At 36.4% G+C, this 25,033-nt stretch overlaps 1 protein-coding gene across 2 annotated transcripts in view; it reads right to left on the bottom strand.

Annotated features, from left to right (window-relative positions):
• UBQLN1 (ubiquilin 1) overlaps positions 1-25,033 on the bottom strand; it is a 46,323-nt gene that overhangs the window by 18,368 nt on the left and 2,922 nt on the right. For both annotated transcript variants that reach the window (XM_017508552.2, XM_017508553.2), the window contains exons 2-4: positions 7,758-7,909; positions 5,057-5,172; positions 738-1,000 (exon numbers count right to left, since the gene is read on the bottom strand). In XM_017508552.2, coding sequence (XP_017364041.1) covers positions 738-1,000; positions 5,057-5,172; positions 7,758-7,909 — 531 coding nt within the window. The remainder of the gene's footprint in view (positions 1-737; positions 1,001-5,056; positions 5,173-7,757; positions 7,910-25,033) is intronic.

The following is a 25,033-nucleotide window of genomic DNA, read 5'->3' as shown; positions in this document are numbered from 1 at the left end:
CTGCTTTGGGCCAGCCTCCTGCACTATGCCCCAGCAGACCAGACCAAACTAAAATGGAGCCATGTGTGCTAAGTGACATTTAATCAAAGTGAACTAGAAAATGGGCCAGTTTCCCCTCCAAAATCATACTAAGCTGCAGTCAACATAAGTCACCATAATAAGAAAGTTCCCTCCATTTTAACCCTATTAGGAAAGTAACTGTGAAATGACCAATCAGCTTTTTGTTCCAGTTTTTGCTTTCTTCAGCCATTTTCTGCCTATAAAGCCAACCTCTTCTGCTCAGCTAATGGAAACACTCTATTTTATAAAATGAGGGATTGTCTGATTCTAGAATCACAAAAACCAATTAAAGCTTTAAAGCTGTTGTAATTTTGTATTAAATACCTAAGTCAGGAGATTATTTTAAATAATTCCTGGTATATTTCACCTCAAAAAAGCAACTTAGCATTCAAATAACATAAGAAAGCACTTTGTTATGTGTGAATTTCCCATCTCCAGCATTGGACTTTTTGATTCTTAAGCCTTCAAAATAAACTATTTACAATGAACTTTCAAATGCAACAGAAAATTCAGAGTTCAAAATAGCCAAATTAGTGCTCTGTTGAGTTTTCCTATGCAAAGATCAGTATTTCTCTCTTTAGCTTAACCGTACATATAGGACAAACTTTTCCCATAGAAAATTAAATAACAAATATATAATTTTTTAGCTAAACAAACTGAAAGAACTTTCCACATACTTGTCTCATTATATCTGGATTATTCAGCATATGACTAATTTCTGGATTTCTCTGTATCAACTGCTGCATTTGTGGATTGGCCATAATTAATTGTCTCATCAGGTCTGGATTTGAGAGCATGCTCTGAACAAAGGGATTTTCCATGATCTGGACCATCATTTCAGGGTTAGACAAAAGTTGTCGCTGCATCTGGCTCTGTAGTTCAGAGAAGTTGGTAGTATTCAAACCCAAGCTACTCAGACCTGCAAGTCCTCCAAGGCCACCTAAGAGGATAAAGGGCAAAACCATACAAATCAAAGTCAGAAAATGTATCATTAACATGAACATGCTAAAATATGAAGTTGCAAAAAAGTATTAGTTGACTCAATAGTCTATTACAAGAAATCATTTAAAAACAAATAGAATATTATTTAATTCCTATAACTGAAATTGGCCAAAAATTTACACTTTGGTTATTAATTTTAATAAAATTGACAAAATTTATTTTCATGCATATAGTATAATATATATTTGGTCTTTCTCCTTGATTACTCAGTTACTAAAAGCTTTGGAATTTTCTGAGTGACAAGAGTATCTTTTATTACTCATTACAAGCCCTTTTTGACCATTATGCTAATAAAGTGACTTTGGCCCCTGGATAGCCTCAGAAATGGCTGGTCACCAGAAAGACAAAATGATTAAAGGGCTGAAACTTTCAGCCCCACCTGCCAAGAAAGTAGGGGGAGGGAGCAAGAGGCAGAGCTCTATGCAAACTCTTGAACAGTAAGATTAAGAAAATTCAGAATGAAAAGCACAGCTAAATGTTAGGAGGGTTGTGCCCTGAAGGGAACTGGAACCTTTAAGCCCAACTTCCATCCCCCACATTAATAATTCTCTTCCAAGCATTTGTCTGTTTCTGAGTTGTAGCCTTTATAATAAACAGGTAAACACGTGTTCTTGAGTTCTAGGTGCCATTCTAGCAAATTACTGTATCTGAGGAGGGAGTCATGGAAACCCCCAATTTAGAGCTGGTCAGTCAGAAGTACAGGTGGCCTAGAACTTGTGACTAGTATCTGAAGTAGGGGCAGTCTTGCAGGATTGAGTCTGCTAACTTATGAGACTGGATACTAACAATAGGTAGGTAGTATCAGAAATGAAACTGAATATTGGACATGGAGCTGGTACTGGACAGTTGGCTGGTGTCAGGGAAAACAATCCAGAATATGCCAGTTAAAGGAAGAATAATAAATACACACACCAGACTATACTTCTAATAATCTCTCCACAAAAGTAGTTTAAGTTTTATTAACAGGAAGTTGAATTCACCTACAAACTCTGAGTACAAGAGGGCTGATACTGCCAGCCAAGGAGAGAGAAAGCTAGGGAATACCTGGAAATAGATTTCTCTTTGGAAGAATTAAATCAAGGAGAAACCTAATGGAGCAACAGAGTGCTTAAGTGCTTATCACAAAGTGTTTACTTTGCAAAATTACATAACCAACCAAATGCATTTATTCCTCACTTACTGAGTACTTTTTATATGTGCCAGAGACTGTGCTACATACATATAGAGAATAAGGCAACAAGAAAGACACCCTCAGAACTCAATCTAGTGGAAAAGACAGACAAGAAAATAAACGCCTACTCAGATGTTAAGTACTTCAGTAAAGAATATTCACAGGATACTATGGTAATATAACCTAATTGGAATGTCTTTCAGAAAAAGGGATGACAATGAGTTTGGAGCACGAATACGTTGGCAAAGAAAAGTGGAGAAGGTTAGGAGGGGTAGTAAATACTAGGCACAATGAACACCATATACAAAAAGCACAAGATAAATGTATTAATGCATCCTTGAAACCACAAAAACTTCAGTATGACTAACTAGAATGGCAGATAGCAGTGCTCACCAAACATTTCATTTTGCAGCCTTTTATTTCTTTTGAGCTTGGACAGGCCTATGTGAAATGCTAAAGGACTACGAGAAATTATATGTGCCACTCTGGCCAAAGTATAGCAGGTCAACTTAAGACCCTTTAGCTGTCTCTTCTGCCGTGTTCCAAGTGGTAGAGCTATAAGATAGCAGAATGAAAAATGACTTTCATTAGCTTGAGTCTCTGAGGGACTATATGGATGGGCACCTCACGGAACAGTGAAAAGTACGTAGCATGCAGAAAAACAGCAAGAAATGAAGCTTTGTTGTAGTAAGCCACTGAGTTTGGCTATTATCAAAGGATAGCCTATCATTACTAATATAACTGTTGACTGAGATGGGTAAAAAATGACAAGGGAGAGGTAGCTAAGGGCTAAATCTTGAAAATCTTTCAAGAGATTTAAGAGGATTTTAAGCAAAACAGTCACATAAGCTGTTATTCGAGCAGCTCTATGGAAATAATCAGAGGAAACGTTAGAGATGAAAAAAACTGAAGGCCTGCATCAAGGCAGTGGCTATGAGAACTAATTACGTAGGGTGGGATAGAGAAGAAGTCATAGATAAAGAGACTCAGTGGAGGAAAAGCAGCAGTTTTAAGAGCAGATAATACCGTTTTGCATGTGTTTTCTTGTTTTTCTGTTTCCAGAGGAGATACAGGCTGAATTACTTAGAGGACATTAGGTAACATCGAAGAGAGTTGAATACAAGGAATGGAGTCCAGGAGTGGTGTGCACTGAGGTACAGATTTGCGAGTCATCAGGATATAGTAATAGGGTAATGTCACTCAGAAAGAACAGAAGAAAAGAAAGTCAAGGCAGAACTCTGGTGAATAATATCAACATAAGAAAGGGAAAAAAGGAATCTATAAATGAGACAGAAGAAAATTCATCAGAAATGTAATCACAAAAAAAAAAAAAAAAACAGTATCATAGGAGTTAAAGGAAGAAATTTTCAAGCATATTTGTAAACATTCAGACTGATTTAAAATCTAGTGTCCACTAAATTTCGCAAGCTAAAAGGTCAATGGCAACCTTATCTAGGAATTTTTACTGAAGTGGCAGATGCAAAAAACAGAATTCAGTGAACTTACTGAAAGGAAAATATAGACAGAAAACAGATAGCTGAGAAGCAAGCAAAAAAAGGTAGTACTTGGAATCTGTGCCTTTTACAATGGGACAGACTTTAACAAGGCCAGCCAGCAGAAAAAAGCTGAAAATATAGGATAAAGGGATTAATTGATGAAGAAAGCTGCAGTGATAGAAGGAGGGGTGGGAATGAGACTAGAAATGAAGGGATTTGGGGGTTGTGTAACCTCCGACAAAATAACTAAAATCCTCTAAGATTTCAACAATATGTTTCATAGGTCTGAACACTAAGTTATTTCATCCTAATTTCTCTAGATTGTTCATGTAAATAATTTTGACAACTAAAACACACCACCTGCCTCAACCAAAAGATTTAACATAAATTCTTTTTAGAAAACAAGAGCAGGAAACATTTAAACTAAAACTAAAAAACAGTGAATGTGAGCCTAAGTCAAGCTATGCCATGCCTTAAATGTCTCTAACATATATTTGGCATAGCACAACTGAATTAATCTTATGGGAGGGATAAAAGGTATGATCCTTGATATGTAAAAACTGTGCACATAAAATACTCCATTTCAAGGTGCTATACTAGTCATACAAGAATCAAAAGAGGCACTGAGTACTTATCTATCTAGTTCAACTTCTGTTAAGCTTCAGAATATTTTTATTCTCAAAAAAAATTTCCATAGAACGTCAATATATAAATCTAATATAGGCCAGGCACAGTGGCTCACATCTGTAATCCCAGCATTCAGGGACACCAAGAGCCAGGAGTTTGAGGTTGCAGTGAGTTATGATGACACCACTGTACTTCAGCCTCAGTGTCTAAGCAAGATCCTGCAACTCTTAAAAAAAAAAAAAATTAATATAAGAAAAGCAAAAACAGTTTTAAGCTGGGCCGGCTTACCAAACCCCAGCCCTTCCATGTGTTCAGGACAGTTACAAAATAACTAATACAGTCTGATCCCTTCCTTTTACAAATGAGAAAATTATTATTCAAGGGTGCTGGATTATGATTAATAATTAGCTAATCTTACTCATACTAAATTATGTGGTAGTCAGATCAGGTATACAAACTCTATATCTCTTTCATCATTAAAAAGAAAGGTGCCAATTATTGACCACTTATTAAATGTAAGAACATCCATATCCCAAACTACTTCCTTAATAGCTACAATTATAGGACTGTATAAGTTATTTTTTTTTTAAATTTTGTTGTTAAAGTGACATGTTTTATTTTTTCATTTTATCTGAAACTATCCAGGAAGGCAAAGAAATATGTTTTGCCATCCCTTATTGGAATGACTGAAGACACTTACCTAAAGCAAAAGGGTTGCTAGTAGCAGAACCAGATGTGGAGTTACTGTTAGGAGCTGATGATGTAGTAACATTGCTTCCAGTGGTATTTGTTTGCTGAGCTGAATGAACCTGAGGCCTAGGGAAAATAATTAATTACAGAGTAAGCAGTAGAACTGATTATTTTTAAAAGAACCACTGAAATTCTGACATCTAGAAATAAAAAGTAAACCCTCAGACCAACTCAAATTATCATTTAGTAAAAAGCCTGAGAAAACTAAGCGTTAGGGAAAAAAATGCAAAATAAAATACAATAAAATCCTACAAAATACAAAATGTGCTGCAACTGCCCCTCCTCTTTGAGTGTAACATACATAAATTTTTCATTAGTTTCAAATCATGTTGCTTATATAAGAGAGGGAGACCTTGTAAGAGGAAAGTCAATGACCAGCTATACCCACAAAGCTTGACTATGTAAAAAAACTTTTTTATCTTGGCTGGCATAATGGTTCATGCCTGTAATCTGAGCACTTTGGGAGGCCAAGGCAGGTGGATCACCTGAGGTCAGGAGTTCCAGAGCAGCCTGGTCAACACGGTGAAACACCATCTCTACAAAAAATACAAAAAATAGCCCAGTACAGTGGCGCATACCTGTAGTCTCAGCTACTTGGGAGGCTGAGACAGGAGATTTGCTTGAACTGAGAGGCAAGGTTACAGTGAGCCAAGATTATGCCACTGCAGTCCAGCCTGGGCAACAGAGCAAATCTCTGTCTCACAGGGGGGAAAAAAAGCTTTTTAATCTATCCCCTTCTAGTTCTTAAGGGTTATGGGCCAGTTTTACACAGACCCTTGAAATTCTTGAAAACAATACAAAGCAAGAGACTTTACCAAAAGAAGGCCAACAAATCGATATGAATAATAATTATTACTTTTGTTTGTTTGTTTTAAAAGACAGAGTCTTGCTGTCGCCCAAACTGGAAGTGCAGTGGTGTGATCTTGGCTCACTGTAACTAACCTCTGCCTCTGGGTTCAAGCGATTCTCCTGCCTCAGCATCCCAAGTAGGTGGGACTACAGGCATGTGCCACTGCACTGGGCTATGTTTTGTATTTTTAGTAGAGATGGTGTTTCACCATGTTGACCAGGCTGCTCTGGAACTCCTGACCTCAGGTGATCCGCCAGCCTTGGCCTCCCAAAGTGCTCAGATTACAGGCATGAGCCACCGCACCTGGCCTGATTATTACTTAATATTATCTCTAAAAGGAAACTTTTCCTGGCAAAGTGCCTCACACCTGTAATCCCAGCACTTTGGGAGGCCAAGGCGGACGGATCACCTGAGGTCAGAAGTTCGTGACCAGCCTGGCCAACATAGTGAAACCCCATATCTAATGAAAATACAGAATTAGGCTGGGTGTGGTAATGCATGCCTGTAACCAGCTACTCAGGAGGCTGAGGCAGGAGAATCGCTTTAACCCAGAAGCAGAGGTTGCAGTGAGCTGAGATCGCACCACTGCACTCCAGTCTGGGAAACAAGAACAAAATTCCATCTCAAAAAAAAAAAAATAGGAAATAAAAAACTCTTCCATATGAGACCAGGTAAAAGTTTTGAACCTCACTCATTGTTTCCTTCCCTGAATTTAGCTAAGGCATACGTTTTCCATTTTAACATCTCTGAAATCAGGATGTGTCTTATAATTGCTGACAGCCAGGCATCAACTATATGCCTGCACACAGTCTACATGACTTCAAATGAATGCCTGGGTACACTGTTGTATCATACATGATAGGCTTAATTACCACATTAAGTGTCTTCAGAAACATTACACCATTAATTGGCACTGAGAGAAGTTGTCAAGTATTCAGAATAGCACAGAAAGAGAAGAACTATTTTCAATCAGTAAAGCAAGTATTTGTTCTTGGTGAAAACCAGCATAAAAACTTACAAAATGAGTGTTAATGGCTTGGAACAAAATCCTGGAGAAAATACTGGAGAGCTCTTTTAAGAAATGCTACACCACCAGCACTCTTGATAGAACGGAGTTTGATACCGTATGAAAAAATATGGACACCGACAACTAAGTCTTTGTACGTTATGCAAGAGTGCTATATAAAATTCAATACCCATGTCAGTCCTAAAGGAGCTCACTCAGTAAGTATAAAATAAACATTTTAAGTGACAAGAAAACATCATCAGTTAGCAGCATTCTTTCTTAGTGATATACAAAGGTATTTCTTTAAAATTGATGATGCCAGCTGGACACTGTGGCATGCACCTACAGTCCTAGGCTGACATGGGAGCATCACTTGAGCCAAGCCTGGGCAACATGGCATGACTCTGTCTCTTTAAAAAAAAAAAAAAAAATCCTTACACTTAATGAAATATGATTATCAATTTGTGGTTTGCTAAGGAGATAAGTCACTCATGATCTCTGTCTAAAAATTTCCTTAAATCTAAAAGAAAAGCTAAAAACTTGCTGTTCTAATGCAAATAATTTACATATAATAACTAAATACCAATGAACCTTGTAAAATATTAAATGGTTATCTGACAATTATGTAAACATTAACATCCAATCACTTTTTAAAAAAAAAATTATTGACAGCAAAGAATGAATTTTAACTATTCAAATATTAATGACAAGGAAGGTCCTTTACAGCCAACACTAGTTATTTTAAGTATGAACATTTATCCACACTTTAAAGCTATACATCTTCCAAAACCATACCTGTTTTGTGTTTTGATGACAAGGTGAACAGTAAGTCCATCATGAATCCCATGCTGACTCAAGGTATCTTGATCTTTTAAAATTTTTCCAGCAAATATCAACACAAGTTGGTCAGTATGCGATTTAAAACGTTTAGAGATTTCTTCCTTAAACTAAATAAAAATAAAATGACTATGTATTACAGTTGTTTGCACAGCCCCCTACAGTCTAGTTTCTAGAAGTACCTTATAGACACCCCTACGACAGACAATACAATTCAAACACTGTAATCACAGTGTTCCAGAAGGCTGAGGCAGGAGGACTGCCTGAGCCCAGGAGCTCAAGGCTGCAGTAAGCTATGATCACACCACTGCACTCCAGCCTGGGTGACAGAGCAAGATCCTATCCCTAAAAGCAAAACAAAACAAAAAATCCCCAATTCAAACAATATGGAGATGCATCCTTTTTGTGTCAGTATCTTGCTCTTAGTAAGAAATGAGTATCACTTCATCTACAACACAAAGGTCTTATTATAGGTGCACATATCCTATATTTGATCCTCTGCTAAGGCCAAACAATATCCTTACTCTTTTTATGTCAATGAGACCAAGCCACAATTAGCTCTTACCGCGTCCAAAATAATTTATTCCTCAGACTTCTATCTTCAGTCCTGTTCCTTTCTTTCTAGTTGCCAACCTCATACTCTTGGCCTAAGGCGGTGGGGCGGGGGGCAGGGGGGAGTATCTCTAATGTAAATACCCAAAATCTGAACTGCACTAAAATCCAAAACTTTTTGAGTATCCAGGACACTCTAAGGAAATGCTCATTGGAGCATTTCAAACTTCGGATTTTCAAATTAGGAATGCTGAACCAGTAAGCATATAATGCAAATATTCCAAAATTAAAAAAAAAAAAAAAATCTGAAATGTGAGACACTTCTGGTCCCAAGTGTTTTGGATAAGGTATATTTAACCGGTATTATACTAACCATCCTTCCCACTTATTTTATTCAATATTTATTAACAAGCAGTACTATGGAAAATCAAAGATAAAAGATACAACTCTTTCCCTGAAGGTGAACAGTCCCATGAGAGTCAAGTAAAACCATGAAGTCCAAAGGAAGTATAGAGGGCAGTTAGAGAAGGCTTTCCATAAGTGAAGACTAAAGAAAGACTATAAAGTAGCCGATAAAACCTGAAGAAAGGCTTTCCAGGGACCAGACATACAAAACCAGACGAGAAAAGAGCATCATGCTATAAAGAAAAATTTACTTATACTATTTCTCAGATCTTTACCAAAATCACCAGTATGCTTACGCTTTACCAGACTCCAAACAGGAAAACTTCAGAGTGGGCCCAAGAATCTACATTAAAAGACTGGCTCAGGCAATCAGTCCAAATTTATAAAAGAATCACAGGCAATCAGTCCAAATTTATAAAAGAATCACATCTTCAAACCACTCTTCCCTACTGCCCCACAGCAATCGGTCTCAATAGATGAAGGCACTGCTGCCAAGAAGGTGTTTTGGAAATATATAGGGGCATTGTTCTAGTTGTCACAATAAATGGAAAGACATTAAATGATAGAATGTCTGAGATTTAAAAAATCTCGTGGGGACAAGGAAGGGAAGGCATATATAAAAAATGTGATAAGCTATATATCATTGTTGAAAATCCGAGATAGGTGCATGAAAGTTCATAACACTCTACATTTGTGTATGAATAAAATTTTCCATAATCAAGTTACAACAGCCAATGTAAACAAATGATTTTTTAAAAATCTATTTTACCTTTGTCAACTCCCATACACATTGCTAACATTCTGAAAAGCGCGCACACACACACACACACACACACAAAATAAAAGTAACACAAAATTGTACTTCAGTAAATATTTTGAAACTTTCCACCTGCATTTTCTTTCCACTATTTGAAATCACATGATATATAATCCTTTTATCTAAGGCAAGCAATTTCCAAGTAACTAAGAGAAAATCCTTGTAGAACACCATTTGCATGATATTCTGTATCTAGAAACAGGTCAAATTTAACTATTCTCCCATCACTAGACATCTCATTTTTCCCTTTGGTAGCTATCCAAAATAATAATATTATGAATGGCAGAACAATGGAATGTAAGGCTTAAATGTATATGAATGCAAACATCAGGTACATAGGCAGTAGTCAATAAATGGTAGCTAAAGTACTCAACAATTTTGTGAGGAAGACAGTTTTTAATCCTCTCTCAAATGCAGAAAAAGAGGTTACAGATGTCTCCCTTCCCCCAAGTGACACAGCTAATAAACTAGTAGTTAGGATTCAAACCTAAATTTGACTTCAAAGACAAACCTTCAAAAAAAAAAAATACAGACTAACTGTATTTTTCATATGTAAAATGAGAGGGTTAATCTAGATTTGTGTTCCTTAACCTTAAACTCAGAAATCCTTTCCAAAATCTTTGATATCCCTTATTATTCTGAAATAAATGACTTAATTATTGAACTTACAATTATGTAGCATTTTATCGTATTTTAGGATTTGAAGGTTAAGATGCTAAAGACATACATCTATTCTTACATCTTTTCAAATAGCCACAAAAACAACAGGATCTTTTAAGCTTTATGGAGACAGAACTCATACCACATAATTCACTCATTTAAAGTATAAAATTCAATGGTTTCTGCAGTATTCACAGATATGTGTTACAGTCAATTTCAGAACATTTTCATTAAAACCTGTACCCTTAGCTATTACCTACCTGTGCCTCATCACTTCCAACAATAAGAAATCAGTAATTTATACTTTGTCTCCACACTAATATTTCATATAAACGCAATATTATAGCATATAGTCTTTGTGACTAGCTTCTTATACTTGGCATGTTTTCAAGATTCATCCATGTCACAGCATGTATCACTGCCTCATCCCTTTCTATGCCCGAATAGTATTCCATTGTATGAATATACAACCTATTTTGTTTATCCACTCATCTGGTGATGGGCATTTGGGTTGTTTCTACCTTTGGGCTATGATAAACAATGTAATACATTTATCACAGAGAAACTCACAGACTAAATGGGCAAAAATGAATTAGTAAAAACAGAAAAGATATTAACAACATATGACCTGAGCATACACAGACCACCAAACCCAACAACTAGAGAATAAGCATTCTTTTTAAGTGCCTTTACTAAATTAGACTATGTTATGCTGGGCCATAAAGAAAGTCAACATATTTCAAAAAATTTAAATCTTACCAAGTTGTACTCTGTGACCACATGCAACTAAACTACCAAAAAGACAATGAGAAATCAAGTGTTGTTCAATTGGAAAAGATTACCTAAGTGGGACACAAAAAGACCTAACCATTTTTTTTTAAAGGGGCACCATATACTGAACTATCATTAGCAGAATAAAAAGAATATGTGCAACGCAACCAACACAGCTCAAACCCAGATTTCATAAATATCTACAAACCACCAAGAAACACAACCCAACTGAAAAATGGCCAAGAAATTTAAACAGGAATTTCACAAAAATGAAATTGCTTCCACTTAAATGGCAAACAACACAGGAAAAAGTGCTCATCTTCACTAATAATCAGGTAATTTTAAATTAAAACCAGTGATAAATGTACTGAATGGTTCAATTTAAGACTGTTAAGAGTGTTGCAGAGGATGCAGAGCAACTGGAAATCACATACGCTGTGGGTACAAGTATAAATAAATCAGTACATTTTGGAAAAATATTTTGCAACAGAAGCCAAACATGTACTTACCCTATGACCCAACAATTCCACTATTTAACAGATTACATGACAAATTACATGTCCACAACAAATACATCAAAAAACACATTCAAGAACATTCAAACCAGTATTACTTGTATTAACCAAAAACTGAAAACTCAAATGTCCCTCAACTATAGAATGAACTGTAGTATATTCATTTAATAGATTACACCCAATGACAGCAAATGAACTACTGCCACATATCATCAAGGATACCTCAACACAGAGCAAAAAAGCCAATCACAATGAAGATAAATTGTATGATTGCATTTTTACGAAGTTTTGTGTTTTTTTTAAGAAGTTTTGTGTTGGGGACAAAATCCATGGTGTCCAAAGTGAGATCAGTGGTAAAGGGAAGTTTGCAAGTGACTTTTTGGGAGTTGGTATCATGTTCTACTTTCTTGGCCTTTAGACTAAAACATGGACCTGTACATTTAAGATATATGTATTCTTCTATGCTGTACTTTAATAAAAATAGTTTTAAAAGTTGACTGTGAACTTTTAAGCTGCAGCAGGGGCTGGGCGTGGTGGTTCATGCCTGTAATTTCAGCACTTTGGGAGGCCAACATGGGAGGACTGCTTGAGCCCAGGAGTTGGAGGCTGCAGTGAGCTATGATGGTGCCACTGTACTCCAGCCTGGGCAACAGAACCAGACTGTGTCTGAAAAAAAAAGAACAGAAACAGCAGCAAGTCGAAACACAGGTAGCCAGCTCTCCTATTTCAATTTCAAATGATTGCCTTTCCCAAAGCTAAAGAATGCCTCACTGGGGCTGGGAGCAGTGGCTCACGTCTGTAATCCCAGCACTTTGGGAAGCCAAGGCAGGCGATCACCTGAAGTTAGGAATTCAAGACCAGCCTGGCCAGTGAAACCCCGTCTCTACTAAAAATACAAAAATTAGCCAGGCAACATGGTACACGCCCCTGTAATCCCAGCTACTCAGGAGACTGAAGTACAAGAATCGCTTGAACCTGAGAGGCAGAGGTTGCAATGAGCCAAAATCGTGCCACTGCAGTCCAGCCTGGGGGACAAAGCAGGACTCCCATCTCAAAATAAAAATAAATATATGCCTCATCTTGGGCAGGTCAACTGAAAGGAAATGGCATGAAGAGAACTCAGTTTTAGGTAGCAGACCAGACTGGATGTAAGACATGAAAATGACAACCCAAGGACAAAAGATGCTCATCCATTAACATCATATGTGGCACAGACAGTTAAAATCTGATATCCAAAACAGCTGTAATCTCAAAAACTAATGGAACAGCACTGAGTATAGCTCAGTTGAACCTCTGGTAATATTTAAAGACAGAAGTCCTCCTAACCATGAGTTGTCAGTAACAGTACTTGGAGGATAATCAGGGCTTTCTGGACAGACTAAGAGCTTCTCTACAGTGTCCCAGATGCAGAAGAGTAGGACACTTACAGTATGCCTTCAAAAATTACTTCTATCATTTTATTATACAGCTATGTTGTACCTGGCACCACAAACATATTTTCACATTCACTCTTTACAACCAAACCTCAAGAAACCAAACCAAAGTCCTGGCAGACATGTGAGAAATCACATTCACTCACAAAATTACAGTGCTGTTGACAATTAATGTCACAGATACTGGGATCCTCCAATTCTCATGAGACTCTTGGTTCTGGAGGGGGATCTTAGGCTTAAAGTACGAATTTATGGGACTTCATGCTCAAAGTTGGAAAACATGTTAAAAATGGTGATAGCATACAGTATAGTTCTAGGGAACTACAGAGAACTGCATAATGTGACTACCATTTGTAATTCAGTTCTTATAAAAATAAATTTCAAATTACAAACAACCAATGTCACCTAATTTAGATATCAGAAGACTACTGTTATATTGATTTGTTCCGAGTAAAAATTATACGAAACTTGGAACAAGCAAGCAAAAACCAAGAGATAAACAATTTTAAGTTCAGCTGCTGTCTGCCATTCCATTTGAAACAAAAGTAGATGAATCTTAAGTTTAATTGTACCATGCCAGATATAGTAGGTACACCTTTCCAAATAAACTATATTTTAGAAAATTAAATCAAGTTAAATAATGTCATGTTTTTATCTAAATGGAATTTGTCCTACAGCTAAAAATTCTGTACATACTTCAAATATCTTTAAACTTCTACTCTACTCCCTGAAAAACAGTTTTCAGTTTACACTGCCTTCAAAATTTCTAGAAATTTTATCTCTAACATGTGAACTTAACTTCCATGTCTTTTAATCTATTTACAACAGCAAAAATCAGAAGCTAAATAGTACAGACATAGAAAAACTTAATTAGCAATCTTAGAAAATCTCAAAGCTGTTTAAACAGAGGTAGCTCACTGATACTTTTCCTCTGCAGAAAAACAAAATTTATTACGATTATATAAAGTATTTTCAGCCAGGCATGGTGGCTCATGCCTGTAATCCCAGCACTTTGGGAGGCCAAGACAGGCAGATCACCTGAGGTCGAAAGTTTGAGACCAGCCTGACCAACATGGAGAAACCCGTCTCTACTAAAAATACAAAATTAGCTGGGCATGGTGGCGAATGCCTGTAATCCCAGCTACTCGGCAGGCTGAGGCAGGAGAATCGCTTGAACCCAGGAGGCCGAGGTTGTGGTGAACCGAGATCTCGCCACTGCACTCCAGCCTGGGCGACAAGAGCGAAACTCTGTGTAAAAATAATAATAATTAACAAATATTTTCATCTAGGAAATAGCCAGAACCATAAAAGAATTTTTGTGATTTCCATTAAAAAGATTACATAGATTAACTTATTTTTGTCCTTAAGCCTGTGTGGTCACTACTAACTCAAAATATAAGATACATGATAGAATGAGCCTCAAAGTATCCATATTTCCTACAAATGTACATCCAACTCTGGTCTTGCACCGATAATCTACAATAACTACAGGCCAGAGAGTAGAAAGCTGAGAATTACTAAACTCTTTCTCAACAACCATTAAGAATCAAAATTCTAATGAACTTTGAGTAAGCAGTTTAATGATTTCAAAATGAACACAGCATGAACAAAAACAACTTTCAGTAACCCCTCATTTTTTCAACATCATCCAAAAGCCAGGTATTACACATGAGTAAGATTCTCCAGCTAACTGAAGGTCATCGTCAGGCTCTCAAGGTATTCTGCATCTGCTTTTTTTTTTTTAACCAGACTGTCAGTTCTTATATTGAAAGCATACCTTCTTTCTCCCTGAAATTTTCTATTTCTAATCTGAGGAGAAAGCAGCAAATAATTTAGAAAACCATATCAAATAGAATGGGCAAAGAATGTGAAATGCTGTCCTGAAATGAAAATGTGTAAGATTTAGTGTACCAACTTTTATGGTAGCAATCTCAGCTGTTCAGGGCTGACTTTGCTTAGTCCCTGTTCTCAATTGTTTTGGGGAAGAAAATGAGACACACACATGGAGGGAAGAGAGGAAAATCAAGGTTAGGAAAGAATATTTTTGAAACATGTAGGGCTGAATTCAAATCTTGGTTTTACTGCATACTAGTTGTGTGACCTGGAGGATGTTACCTCTCTCTAAGTCTTGGTTTCTTCATCAGGAACAGATACTCTGCAAGGCTGATGAGAGAATTAAGAGATCTATGGAAATTGCCTGGACACAATTCACTCACTAAGACATTCCAATATTGCTAATCTAATTATGCAAGGATAAGCTCTAAACTGTAAACACTTTTAAAATGGAGTTAATCTGACTTTAAAAAGCAACATTGACACCCTTTATAAACATTTTAAAATCCAAACTTGCTTTTAAACAACTCTTTTCTATCTCACCCTATTAAACATCCTGGGGAGTGGGAATTAACATATCCAAAAGTAAAATTTATTTCAGCTCTGAAGATAAAACATACACAATTTCATTTACAGCAGAATCACATATTAACAGCATTTAGCAAGAATTCTCTAAATAGTTGTCTGAATTCTGTATTCAAATCTTCGCTATTTCAGTATTTTAAAGCAGAGATCTTTCAAGAGTCTATTTTTGAATTATCTCCTTACTCAATATTGCTAATATCATTTGAAAAAGTGTCCATAAATCATCCATATACATAGTTCTGTCAGTTATCACTCTCCAAGAGTCTGATATTTAGCCTTAAAGTTAGTAGCCTTATTTAAAACACTGCATAACCCTTATACAAGGATGCAAAGTCTGACAAACAGCTACACTGAATATGTAACATATATGAGGGGCACTGCAGCCACAAATGCTACAGTGTATTGTTTATAAAATTTATTTTTTAGATTCTCTCTGATCTAAATCTGACCAAGAATAACAAACTAAATGTTTTACCATTCACATGCTATTGCCTAACCTTAAAACTCAATTCACTGGTGAACAAAAGGCTGTGGGGAAAGAAATCAATATAAGTAAATCATATAAACTCTGAGTCAGGTACTTTATATATATGTCGTCACAAAATCTTCCAAACAATCTACTGAAGCAGGCATTACATGAAATGTTAAAAATGTAGCCAGTGAGGCTGAGATGATTAAAACTTCTTACCCAAAATCAGATTTCTCCAATTCCAAGGTTCATGCTTTCCTTTCTCAAAATATTAATAAGCAAAGCAAAACAATAAAACATAAAAATAAATACTGGCCTAATGAAATAGTTCTCCATGGAAAGACTACCAAGGTAATACAAGTAGAAAGAGTAAGAAAGAAAACTGTGGGTGGTTGACCCCAATTGCTTAATAAAAGTCAAAACTTATATATGAATATGTAAACACCTTTCTGGACAGAATCGCCAAAACGAAAAAAGTTAACTTTACCTTTTATTCCAAATGAGTACCCTCACCACACACACTTTTTTTTTTTTTTTTGGAGACGAAGTCTCACTCTGTCACCCACGCCAGAGTGCAGTGGTGCAATTTCGGTTCACTGCAACCTCTGCCTCCCAGGTTCAAGTGATTCTCCTGCCTCGGCCTCCTGAGTAGCTGGGATTATAGGTGCATACCACCATGGCCAGCTAATTTTTGTAATTATTTTATTTATTATTTTTTTACTAGAGGAGGAGTTTTATGTTGGCCAGGACAGTCTCGATCTCTTGACCTCATGATCCACCTGCCAACATGACTTTATATGTACATCATTTATGAAGTACAGTATGATGTTCTGATATGTAAACAATGTGGAGTGATTAAATCAAACTAATACATCTATCACCTTTCTTTTTTGTAGTAGCAGCTACTGGTATAGGAAAGTAACTGAAATACCATTAGACATTTACGTTGCCTAAGAATAAATACATTTTTTCAAGTAAATCACACTGTTAAAATATTACTAAAACAAGCCTGTCTGGGCAACATTGCGAAATCTTGTCTCTACAAAAACAAACAAAACAAAAAAAAGTACCAAAAAAAAAAATGGCTGGGCATGGTGGTGCACACATGCAGCCCAGCTACTCCAGAAGCTGAGGTGGGAGGATCACTTGAGCCCAGGAGGTCAAGGTCACAGTGAGCTGTGATTGCACTACTACACTTCAGGTTGGGTGATAGAGCAAGACTCTATCTCAAAAAGGAAAAAAAATCCCAGCTAGGTACAAAATACTGCAAATAAATATTTAAAACACTACTTGGTAATTCAATAAATACTTGTACTACTCAGTATGTGCTCAGACCACAATGCTAGGCAACATGGGATTAGAAGGTAAGCAAAACAGTCCCTACCCCTGAAGTTCTTACAGTATTGGGGCGGGGAGGTACGCATGATGAGATGAAGGAGACAATCCATATAATTGCAAAATGGTATCAGAGATTATATCAATGATCTGATATAGACTGGTAAGTCCAATCACACCCTCTGATGAACTAACATTTAAATAAACTTTTAAAAAAGATAGAGTCTCGCTATGTTGCCTAGGCTGGCATCGATCTCCTGGGCTCAAGTAATTCTCCCACCTCAGCCTCTCAAGTAGCTGGGACTAGAGGTTTGCACCACCACACCTAACTCTTAAATCAATTACTGAAGACTGAAAAGCCAGTCAAAGAAAAGTCAAGGCAGTTTGGGGCAGTGGCTAGGTGAGGCTTCCCAAGTTTGTCACTGGGTTTGAATCTAGAATCTATTACTTAATATGTGTATGAATTTGATCACATTATTAATCTGAGTCTCAGTATCTTCATTTATGTATTTTATTTTATTTTTTTTGAGACAGAGTTTCCCTCTGTTGCCCAGGCTGGAGTGTAGTGTCAACATCTTGGTTCGCTGCAATTTCCGCCTCACAGATTCCAGCGTTCCTCCCACCTCAGCTTCCTGAGTAGCTGGGACTATAGGCGTACACCACCACGTCCAGCTATTTTTTGTATTTTTAGTAGAGACAAGGTTTCACTATTTTGGCCAGGCTGGTCTTCAACTCCTGACCTCATGTGACCACCAGCCTTGGCCTCCCAAAGTGTTAGGATTAGCGGCATGAGTCACCATGCCTAGCCAGGGTCTTCATTTTTTTAAAAAAGGATAATAATAATGCTTTCAGCATGAAGTTGTGTGACATTTTAAAAAAATATAATGCATCATGCCTGCAATAAATATCAGCCATTATGTCACTGTCATTAGCCGCATTTGCAAAGGCCCAGAAAGGGGGAGAAAGAGCCAGTGATATTTTAGGGTAGGAGAAGAGACAATACAAACTAGCTGAAATTCAATGAAAAAAGGAGAAGAGGTAGGGGAGAGCACATCCTGAAAGCTGTATTAACTGTGCTAATTCAGTAGTCACTAGCTACATATGGCTAGTAACCACTTGAAATGTGGCTACTTCAAACTGAAAGATATGCTCTAAGTGTAAAATACACAATATATTTCAAAGAGTTAGTATTTTAAAATGCAAAATATTTTAGTCTTTTATATAAATTACACCTTAAAATATTTTAGATATACTGTGTTAAATAAAGCATATTAAAATTACAATAGCCAAAAGGTAGAAGCAACCCAACTGACCATGAACATATGAATGGATTAAAAAAATGTGATATATGCATATAATTGAATATTATTCAGTCTTACAAAGTAAATTCTGGCTGGGTGCAGTGGCTCACACCTGCATAATCCTAGCACTTTGAGAAGCCAAGGCGGGCAGACTGCTTGAGCTCAGGAGTTTTGAGACCAAGATGGGCAACATGGCTAAACCCTGACTCTAAAAAACACAAAAGTAGCCAGGCACGGTGACACGAGTTTGTAGTCCCAGCTACTTGGGGGGCTAAAGCAGGAGAATTGCTTACACCCAGGAGGTGGAGGCTGTAGTGAGCCATGATTGTGCCACTGCACTCCAGCCTGGGTTACAAAGTGAGAATTTGTCTCCAAAAAAAAAAAAAAAGTAAATTCTGACACATGCTACAACATAAATGAACCTTGTGGACATCAATTACACTAAGGGAAATAAATCAATCACAAAAGGCCAAACACTGTCTTACTCCACTGATATGAAATTCCTAGAGTAGTCAGTCAAATTCAGAGACAGAAAGTGTAGAATGGTGGTTGCTAGAGGCAGGGAAATGCGGAAATAGGGAGTTATTGTTTAAATGGTACAGGGTTTCAGTTTTGCAAGATGATGAGTTCTGGAAAGCGATGGTGGTAACAGTTGCACAACAATGTGAATGTATTTAATGTCATGGAACTGAACACTTAAAAATGGTTAACATGATAAATTTTGTTATGTGTGAATAACCACTATCAAAAAATTAACTTCAGTCCTTCCTTTTTATTAAACTGTCCAATAAGAAAATTACATATGTGGCTCATACTGCTTTTTGTTTTTTTTGAAAGACCAAGTCTCACTTTGTGCCCATGGCTAGAGTACAGTGGTGCAATCATAGCTCACTGCAACCTCAAAACTCCTGAGCTCAACCTTGCTGGACTAGCTGGGACTACAGGTGTGTACCACCACACCTGGCTAAATTTTTATTTTTTTGTAGGCAGGGTTTCTGTGTTTCCCAGGCTGGTCTTGAACTCCAGGGGGTGGAGGCTGCAGTGAGCTATGATCGCTGAGCCATGATGCTCAAGCAATTCTACCACCTTGGCCCCCCCAAAGTGTTGGGATTACAAGCGTGAACCACTAAGCCCGGCTCACACTATATAAAAAATAAGTCACGGTAAAAATTTCCAATGAGAACGGTTTTGATGAACCAGATCTAATAACAGGAAGCCCTAACACTAGGGTAAGCAAACTTTCTGTTACGGGCTGGACAGTAAATATTTTTGGCTCTACCAGCCACATGGTCTGTTCTGAAAGGAGCTTTAGATAATACATAAGCAAATGGGCACAGTGGATTTGGAATACCACAGTTTGCTGACCCCTGCCCTAAGGCACCCATTATAAACAATGACTCTTAAATTTTCATAAATTTTGTGGGCCAGTTTAATAACAGTATCTTGAAATCTGCCACAGTGAGAATATTTACATCATGGAAATCCAGCAAACACTACAAATCAGTGTTTTTCCTGAACAACTGGTTAGTAAACCAGCACTTACCAGCAAACCACTCACTAAGTAACGAATTAACTACACATCTAAAATTGTATTTATTATGAACCACCTTTGAGAGAAATGGGTAGCTATTCAAATCACTTTCTGTGCTCTGTGGTTCAGATGACAGTCTCCAGCTAAGAAAGGTGGTTCTACAAGGATAATGTTCCAGGGAGAGAAACAAGAGTGAACATCATGAAGTAGTCAAGAGTTGCACTTCGGAGTGGTGACCTAGGAAGAACAGCTTAAGAGGAAGCTTCCACAAGAGGGCTGGAAGCTATGAGATTATGTATATACTACACTTAGTAAAGGTTCAACAATTAGTAGTTGTTATTGAATATATTATTGTACGTAATGGACTAGATTCATCTGCAGACAATTTATTATCCCCTAGGCTCTGGTAATACAATGGTGAACAATCACAGCCCCTCTCTAAAGAGAATGAATCACATAAATACACAATTTTAAGTTGTGATGAATTCTTACTAAAAACAGGCTGCTGTGAGAAATGCAACAGGGGATCCCAATCTAATTTGGACAATCAGAAGCAGATGTTACCTGGAGAAACTGACCTTTGCATTGAGATTTAAAGATGGAAGAGAAATGGGCAAAGAGTGTTCTTGCATTCTAGGTAGCAAGAATAAATTGTATAAAATTCCTGAGGCAGGAAAAAAATGATGTATTAACAGGTCAAGTGAGCCAAGCAAGCAAAGAAAGCAGGCATCCAGAGAATGGTGAGGGCAGAGAACAGTATTACACAGAGCCTCACTAACCCACCATATATTCTGAGACCAATAGGGAGCCATTAGCTTTACAGATGGCATGCTCTGACTAACATTTTTCAGAGATCACTTTTGGAATGGCTGGTGGGAGAGTTATAGAAAAGTTAGGTGACCGACCAGTAGGCTACTGCAGTTTCTAGGCAAGAGGTAATGGCAACTTAGCGGAGCTACTACCCAATATTTTAAGTACACACTTAATCTATTAAATACGCCACCACAGAAATTTTTGCTCTCAGGACACCATTTTACAACTTCTGAACTCCAAAGAGTTTTTTTTATTTAGGTTACAGCTGTTAATATTTATAATATTACAAATTAAAATGAAATAATCCTTAAAAATAAATTCATTTAAAAATAATACATTACATGTTAATATAACACCCTTATGAAAAATAAATTTTCTCAGTGATAAGACTGGCATTATTTTACATTTTTAGAAATCACTTTAGTCTCATAATAGAAGACAGCTTTTCATACCTGTTGTAATATCCTACATCTTAAAACCTCTAGCCAAGTACACTGCTCATTTTTGAGAAAACTGGACTGAAAAATAAAAATAACATCTCAGAATTGCTATGAAAATAGTTTCATCTCTTGGTCCCCTTAACAGGGTATTGGGGAACCCTCCCCAAACCACACTGAGCTCTACTGCTCAAATAATAAAAAGTAAATCTGTCTAGCTGGTTTTCCAGTTTTTCCCAGAATGCCCCCAGCAAAAATAATAATGAAAAAGCAAAGTAATCACAGTAAGATACCATTTCACAGTCAGTAGGATGGCTATAATCACAAAGACATTAATAAGTATTACTGAAATGTGGTAATTGGAATCCTCATCATTGCTAGTGGGAATGTAAAATGGTACAGACACCTTGGAAAATAATTTGAGAGCTCCTCATAAAGTTCAACATAGAGCTTTGACCCAGCAATTTCCACTCTAGATCTACACCCAGGAAAATGAAAACATATGGCCCCACAAAAACTTACACACCAGTGTTCAGAGGCATTAGTCATAATAGCTAGAAAGTAGAAATCACCCAATGTCTACCACGTGACAGAGAAATAAAATGTGGTATATACCCACACAATGGAATGTTATTCGGTAATAAAAAGGAACTACCAGTACATGCTTCAACAGGAATGAACCTTGAAAACATTATGCTAAATGAAAGCCAATCACAAAAGACCACATGATTCTACTTACAACAAAAGTCCAGAATAAGCAAATCTATAGACAAAAAAATACATCAGTAGTTGCCTAAGCCTGGGGGACACAGGGAGAAATGAAGGGTAACTGCTAAAAGGATACAGAGTTTCTTTTGAGGGTGATAAGTATGTTCTAAAATTGACTGCACGGCCCTGTGAATGTATTACATCAATTACAGACTTTAAAACGGTGAATTGTTTGATACGCAAATTATACTTCAATTATGTAACAGAAACTGAAGGAGAAACAAAAATAAGAAACAACAGGACAATATGAAAAAGAATACTGATAGAGCTAAATAATCTCTGTTAATCAGAATCATTAAATAATGAGTTTTTCACATGTCCAGTATTAGAATAAAGCAAATTAGAAAACAATGATCTCACAGACTTTTTTTTCCTCAGATATCTTACTACACTGATTCAATCCAACCTTCTGGATAAGACGTTGTCCAGTAGAAATATAATATATATGAGCCATAAGTAATTTTAAACTTTTAAGCAGCCATACTGAAAAAAAAGTTTTTAATAAAAGGTCAAATTAATTTTGATATTTTACTTAACTCAAAACTATTAAGATATTTAAGCTATTTTGTTCATACCAAAATTTCAAACGCTGGTGTAAATTTTACACTTAACAACACATCTCAATTCAGTTTAAGCACTTAATAACCACATGTAGGTGATGGTATCAAAGTGGACAGTATAGTTCTGGAACTACACTATACAGTATAATGTTAAATGATGTGTGTGATGGTAACCCTAAGGCAATTTCCCATATCAAAGAAAGGCTCAATTTGACTCAACACATTTAAATTATGTCTAAGTACATTAATATTTTTCCAAACTGACAAAAGGCACTTCCTAAAACCAGAGTATATATTGCCTGAACATTTCAAGTAAATGTATTCTGAAATGTCTACAAATAACCTAGCAGTCTATGAAATCTGAAAATAAGCTAATTAGAAGTTATACAGAAACTTCCCTCCATTCTCTGTGCTAATGTCTCACATATATAACTCTCCATTTTTCTAGACATTATGTTGCTCATGGATGCTTGGAAATCTTCAAAGCTCTTTTCAATAGCTGATGATAAATAAATAACAAAAAACCAATCTCACACGCAGGGACTTTGTGTCATTACACATTTACCTTTTTTTATCTATTTACTTAGATACAGGTTGAGCATCCCCAATCCAAAACTATGAAATCTGAAATGCTCCAAAATCTGGATTTATTAACACCATGACACCACATGTGGAAAATCACACATGACATCTTTGCTTTCTGATTCAATGTATACAGTTTGTTTCACTCATAAAAATTATTTAAAATACTGTATAAAATTATCTTCAGGCTCTGTGCATAAAATGTACATGAAATAAAACTGAATTTCATGTTTACATTTAGGTGCCATCCCCAAGACATCTATTACGTATATGCAAATATTCCAAAATCAAAAAAGAAAGAAAGAAAGAAAATCAAAAATCCCAAACACTTCTGGTCCCAAGTATTTCCTATAACGGATACTCAACCTGTATCACGAAAATCCCTATTAATGAAAGCACCTTTGAATATACATGGTACCGTTTATATTCTAACTATCTGTTAGTAAAAATTTATGTTACTCAATTGATTCTGAGTGCTCCATGAATAATAAATTTCACTCTAAACTGAAAAGAGTTTAAGCTTTATTAATAACCTTGAACAAGTAACATTATTAAATACCAAATGTATATGGCACGAAAACATTAAGGCAATCTTTTTCTGCTTTTTGGTAGTAATGACCGGAAACCAATGGAAAAACAGGATGAATTACCACCTTACAACCTATTTTACAATTTATCCAAGAAGTTTAACACAATTTCATCTAATCAATTATTACAGCATGTTCCTATAAATACCATTTTAGTATAATGTGTTAAGGAATCTACATTATATGGAAATACTGAAAAAAAAAAATTTAACTTATAGAAAATGTAATTTGCCTGATACAGAGCATAAGCCTTCAATAGTATCCTCTGGAGGTCTTCTGCTTACCCTCTGACCCTCCAAAATTAGGTGCAAATTTTCAAAACTAATATTTCCCAATTTGTAACTGGACATTTTCAGTGGAATCTTAATGTCATTAAGTATTTTTTAATGACAAATTTTCATTTGTAGCAAATAGTTTCAATCTATCAAACCCTTTACAATTTTAAAGTATAAAATGGCTTATCTTTTTTTGTGCTTCAAGTAGATTTTACAAATAGGCCATTTGAAAACTGCTTTTATTCTTCCACATTTTCCTGTATCTGTTTCCCTTGCATATACAAGCTCAACTTGCCTTCAGGTTCTTTGGTGTGGTGGTAAGCATCAATTTTCATCACATTTTCTGCTTCAACATAAAACAAAGATCAAGAATTCAAAAATTAACTGCCAAGAGAAAAGTTTACTTCAGAAAGACTTTAATTTCATCTATTAACAATTCACTTTAGGCTGGGTGCAGTGGTTCACGCCTGTAATCCCAGTACTTTGGAAGGCCAAGGCGGGCAAATCATGAAGTCAGGAGTTCAGACCAGCCTGGCTAAGAGTCTCTACTAAAAATACAAAAATTAGCCAGGTATGGTGGCACACGCCTGTAGTCCCAGCTACTCAGGAGGCTGAGGCAGGAGAATCACTTGAACCCATGAGACGGAGGTTGCAGTGAGCCAAGATCATGACATTGCACTCCAGCCTAGGTGACAGAATAAGACTCCGTCTCAAAAAAAAAAAAAAAATTGCTTTGGTTACAGCAAAGTAAAATAAAAGCATTCACAGAATTTATAATTTTAATTTTACCATCACAAAATGCAAAACAAAATCCTCAAAGCTATAACATTATATATCTACTGAAAAGAATTTTTCTATTTATAAAATATTGACTATTTCTAATCTTTTGCAGTAAAATGCTGAAAGCAGCCAGGATGATAGAGGCATGAATTAGGAACCCAAGCGCTTTAAAACTTAATATGGCTACACACCCACTAAAATGGCTAAAATTAAAGAGACTGACAA

The sequence above is a fragment of the Cebus imitator genome, unplaced genomic scaffold, assembly GCF_001604975.1.
Source record: "Cebus imitator isolate Cc_AM_T3 unplaced genomic scaffold, Cebus_imitator-1.0 Scaffold394, whole genome shotgun sequence".
NCBI classification, from domain to species: Eukaryota; Metazoa; Chordata; class Mammalia; order Primates; family Cebidae; genus Cebus; species Cebus imitator.
Note: the sequence above shows the minus strand (reverse complement) of the source record. Positions and strands in the feature narration are given on the sequence as shown.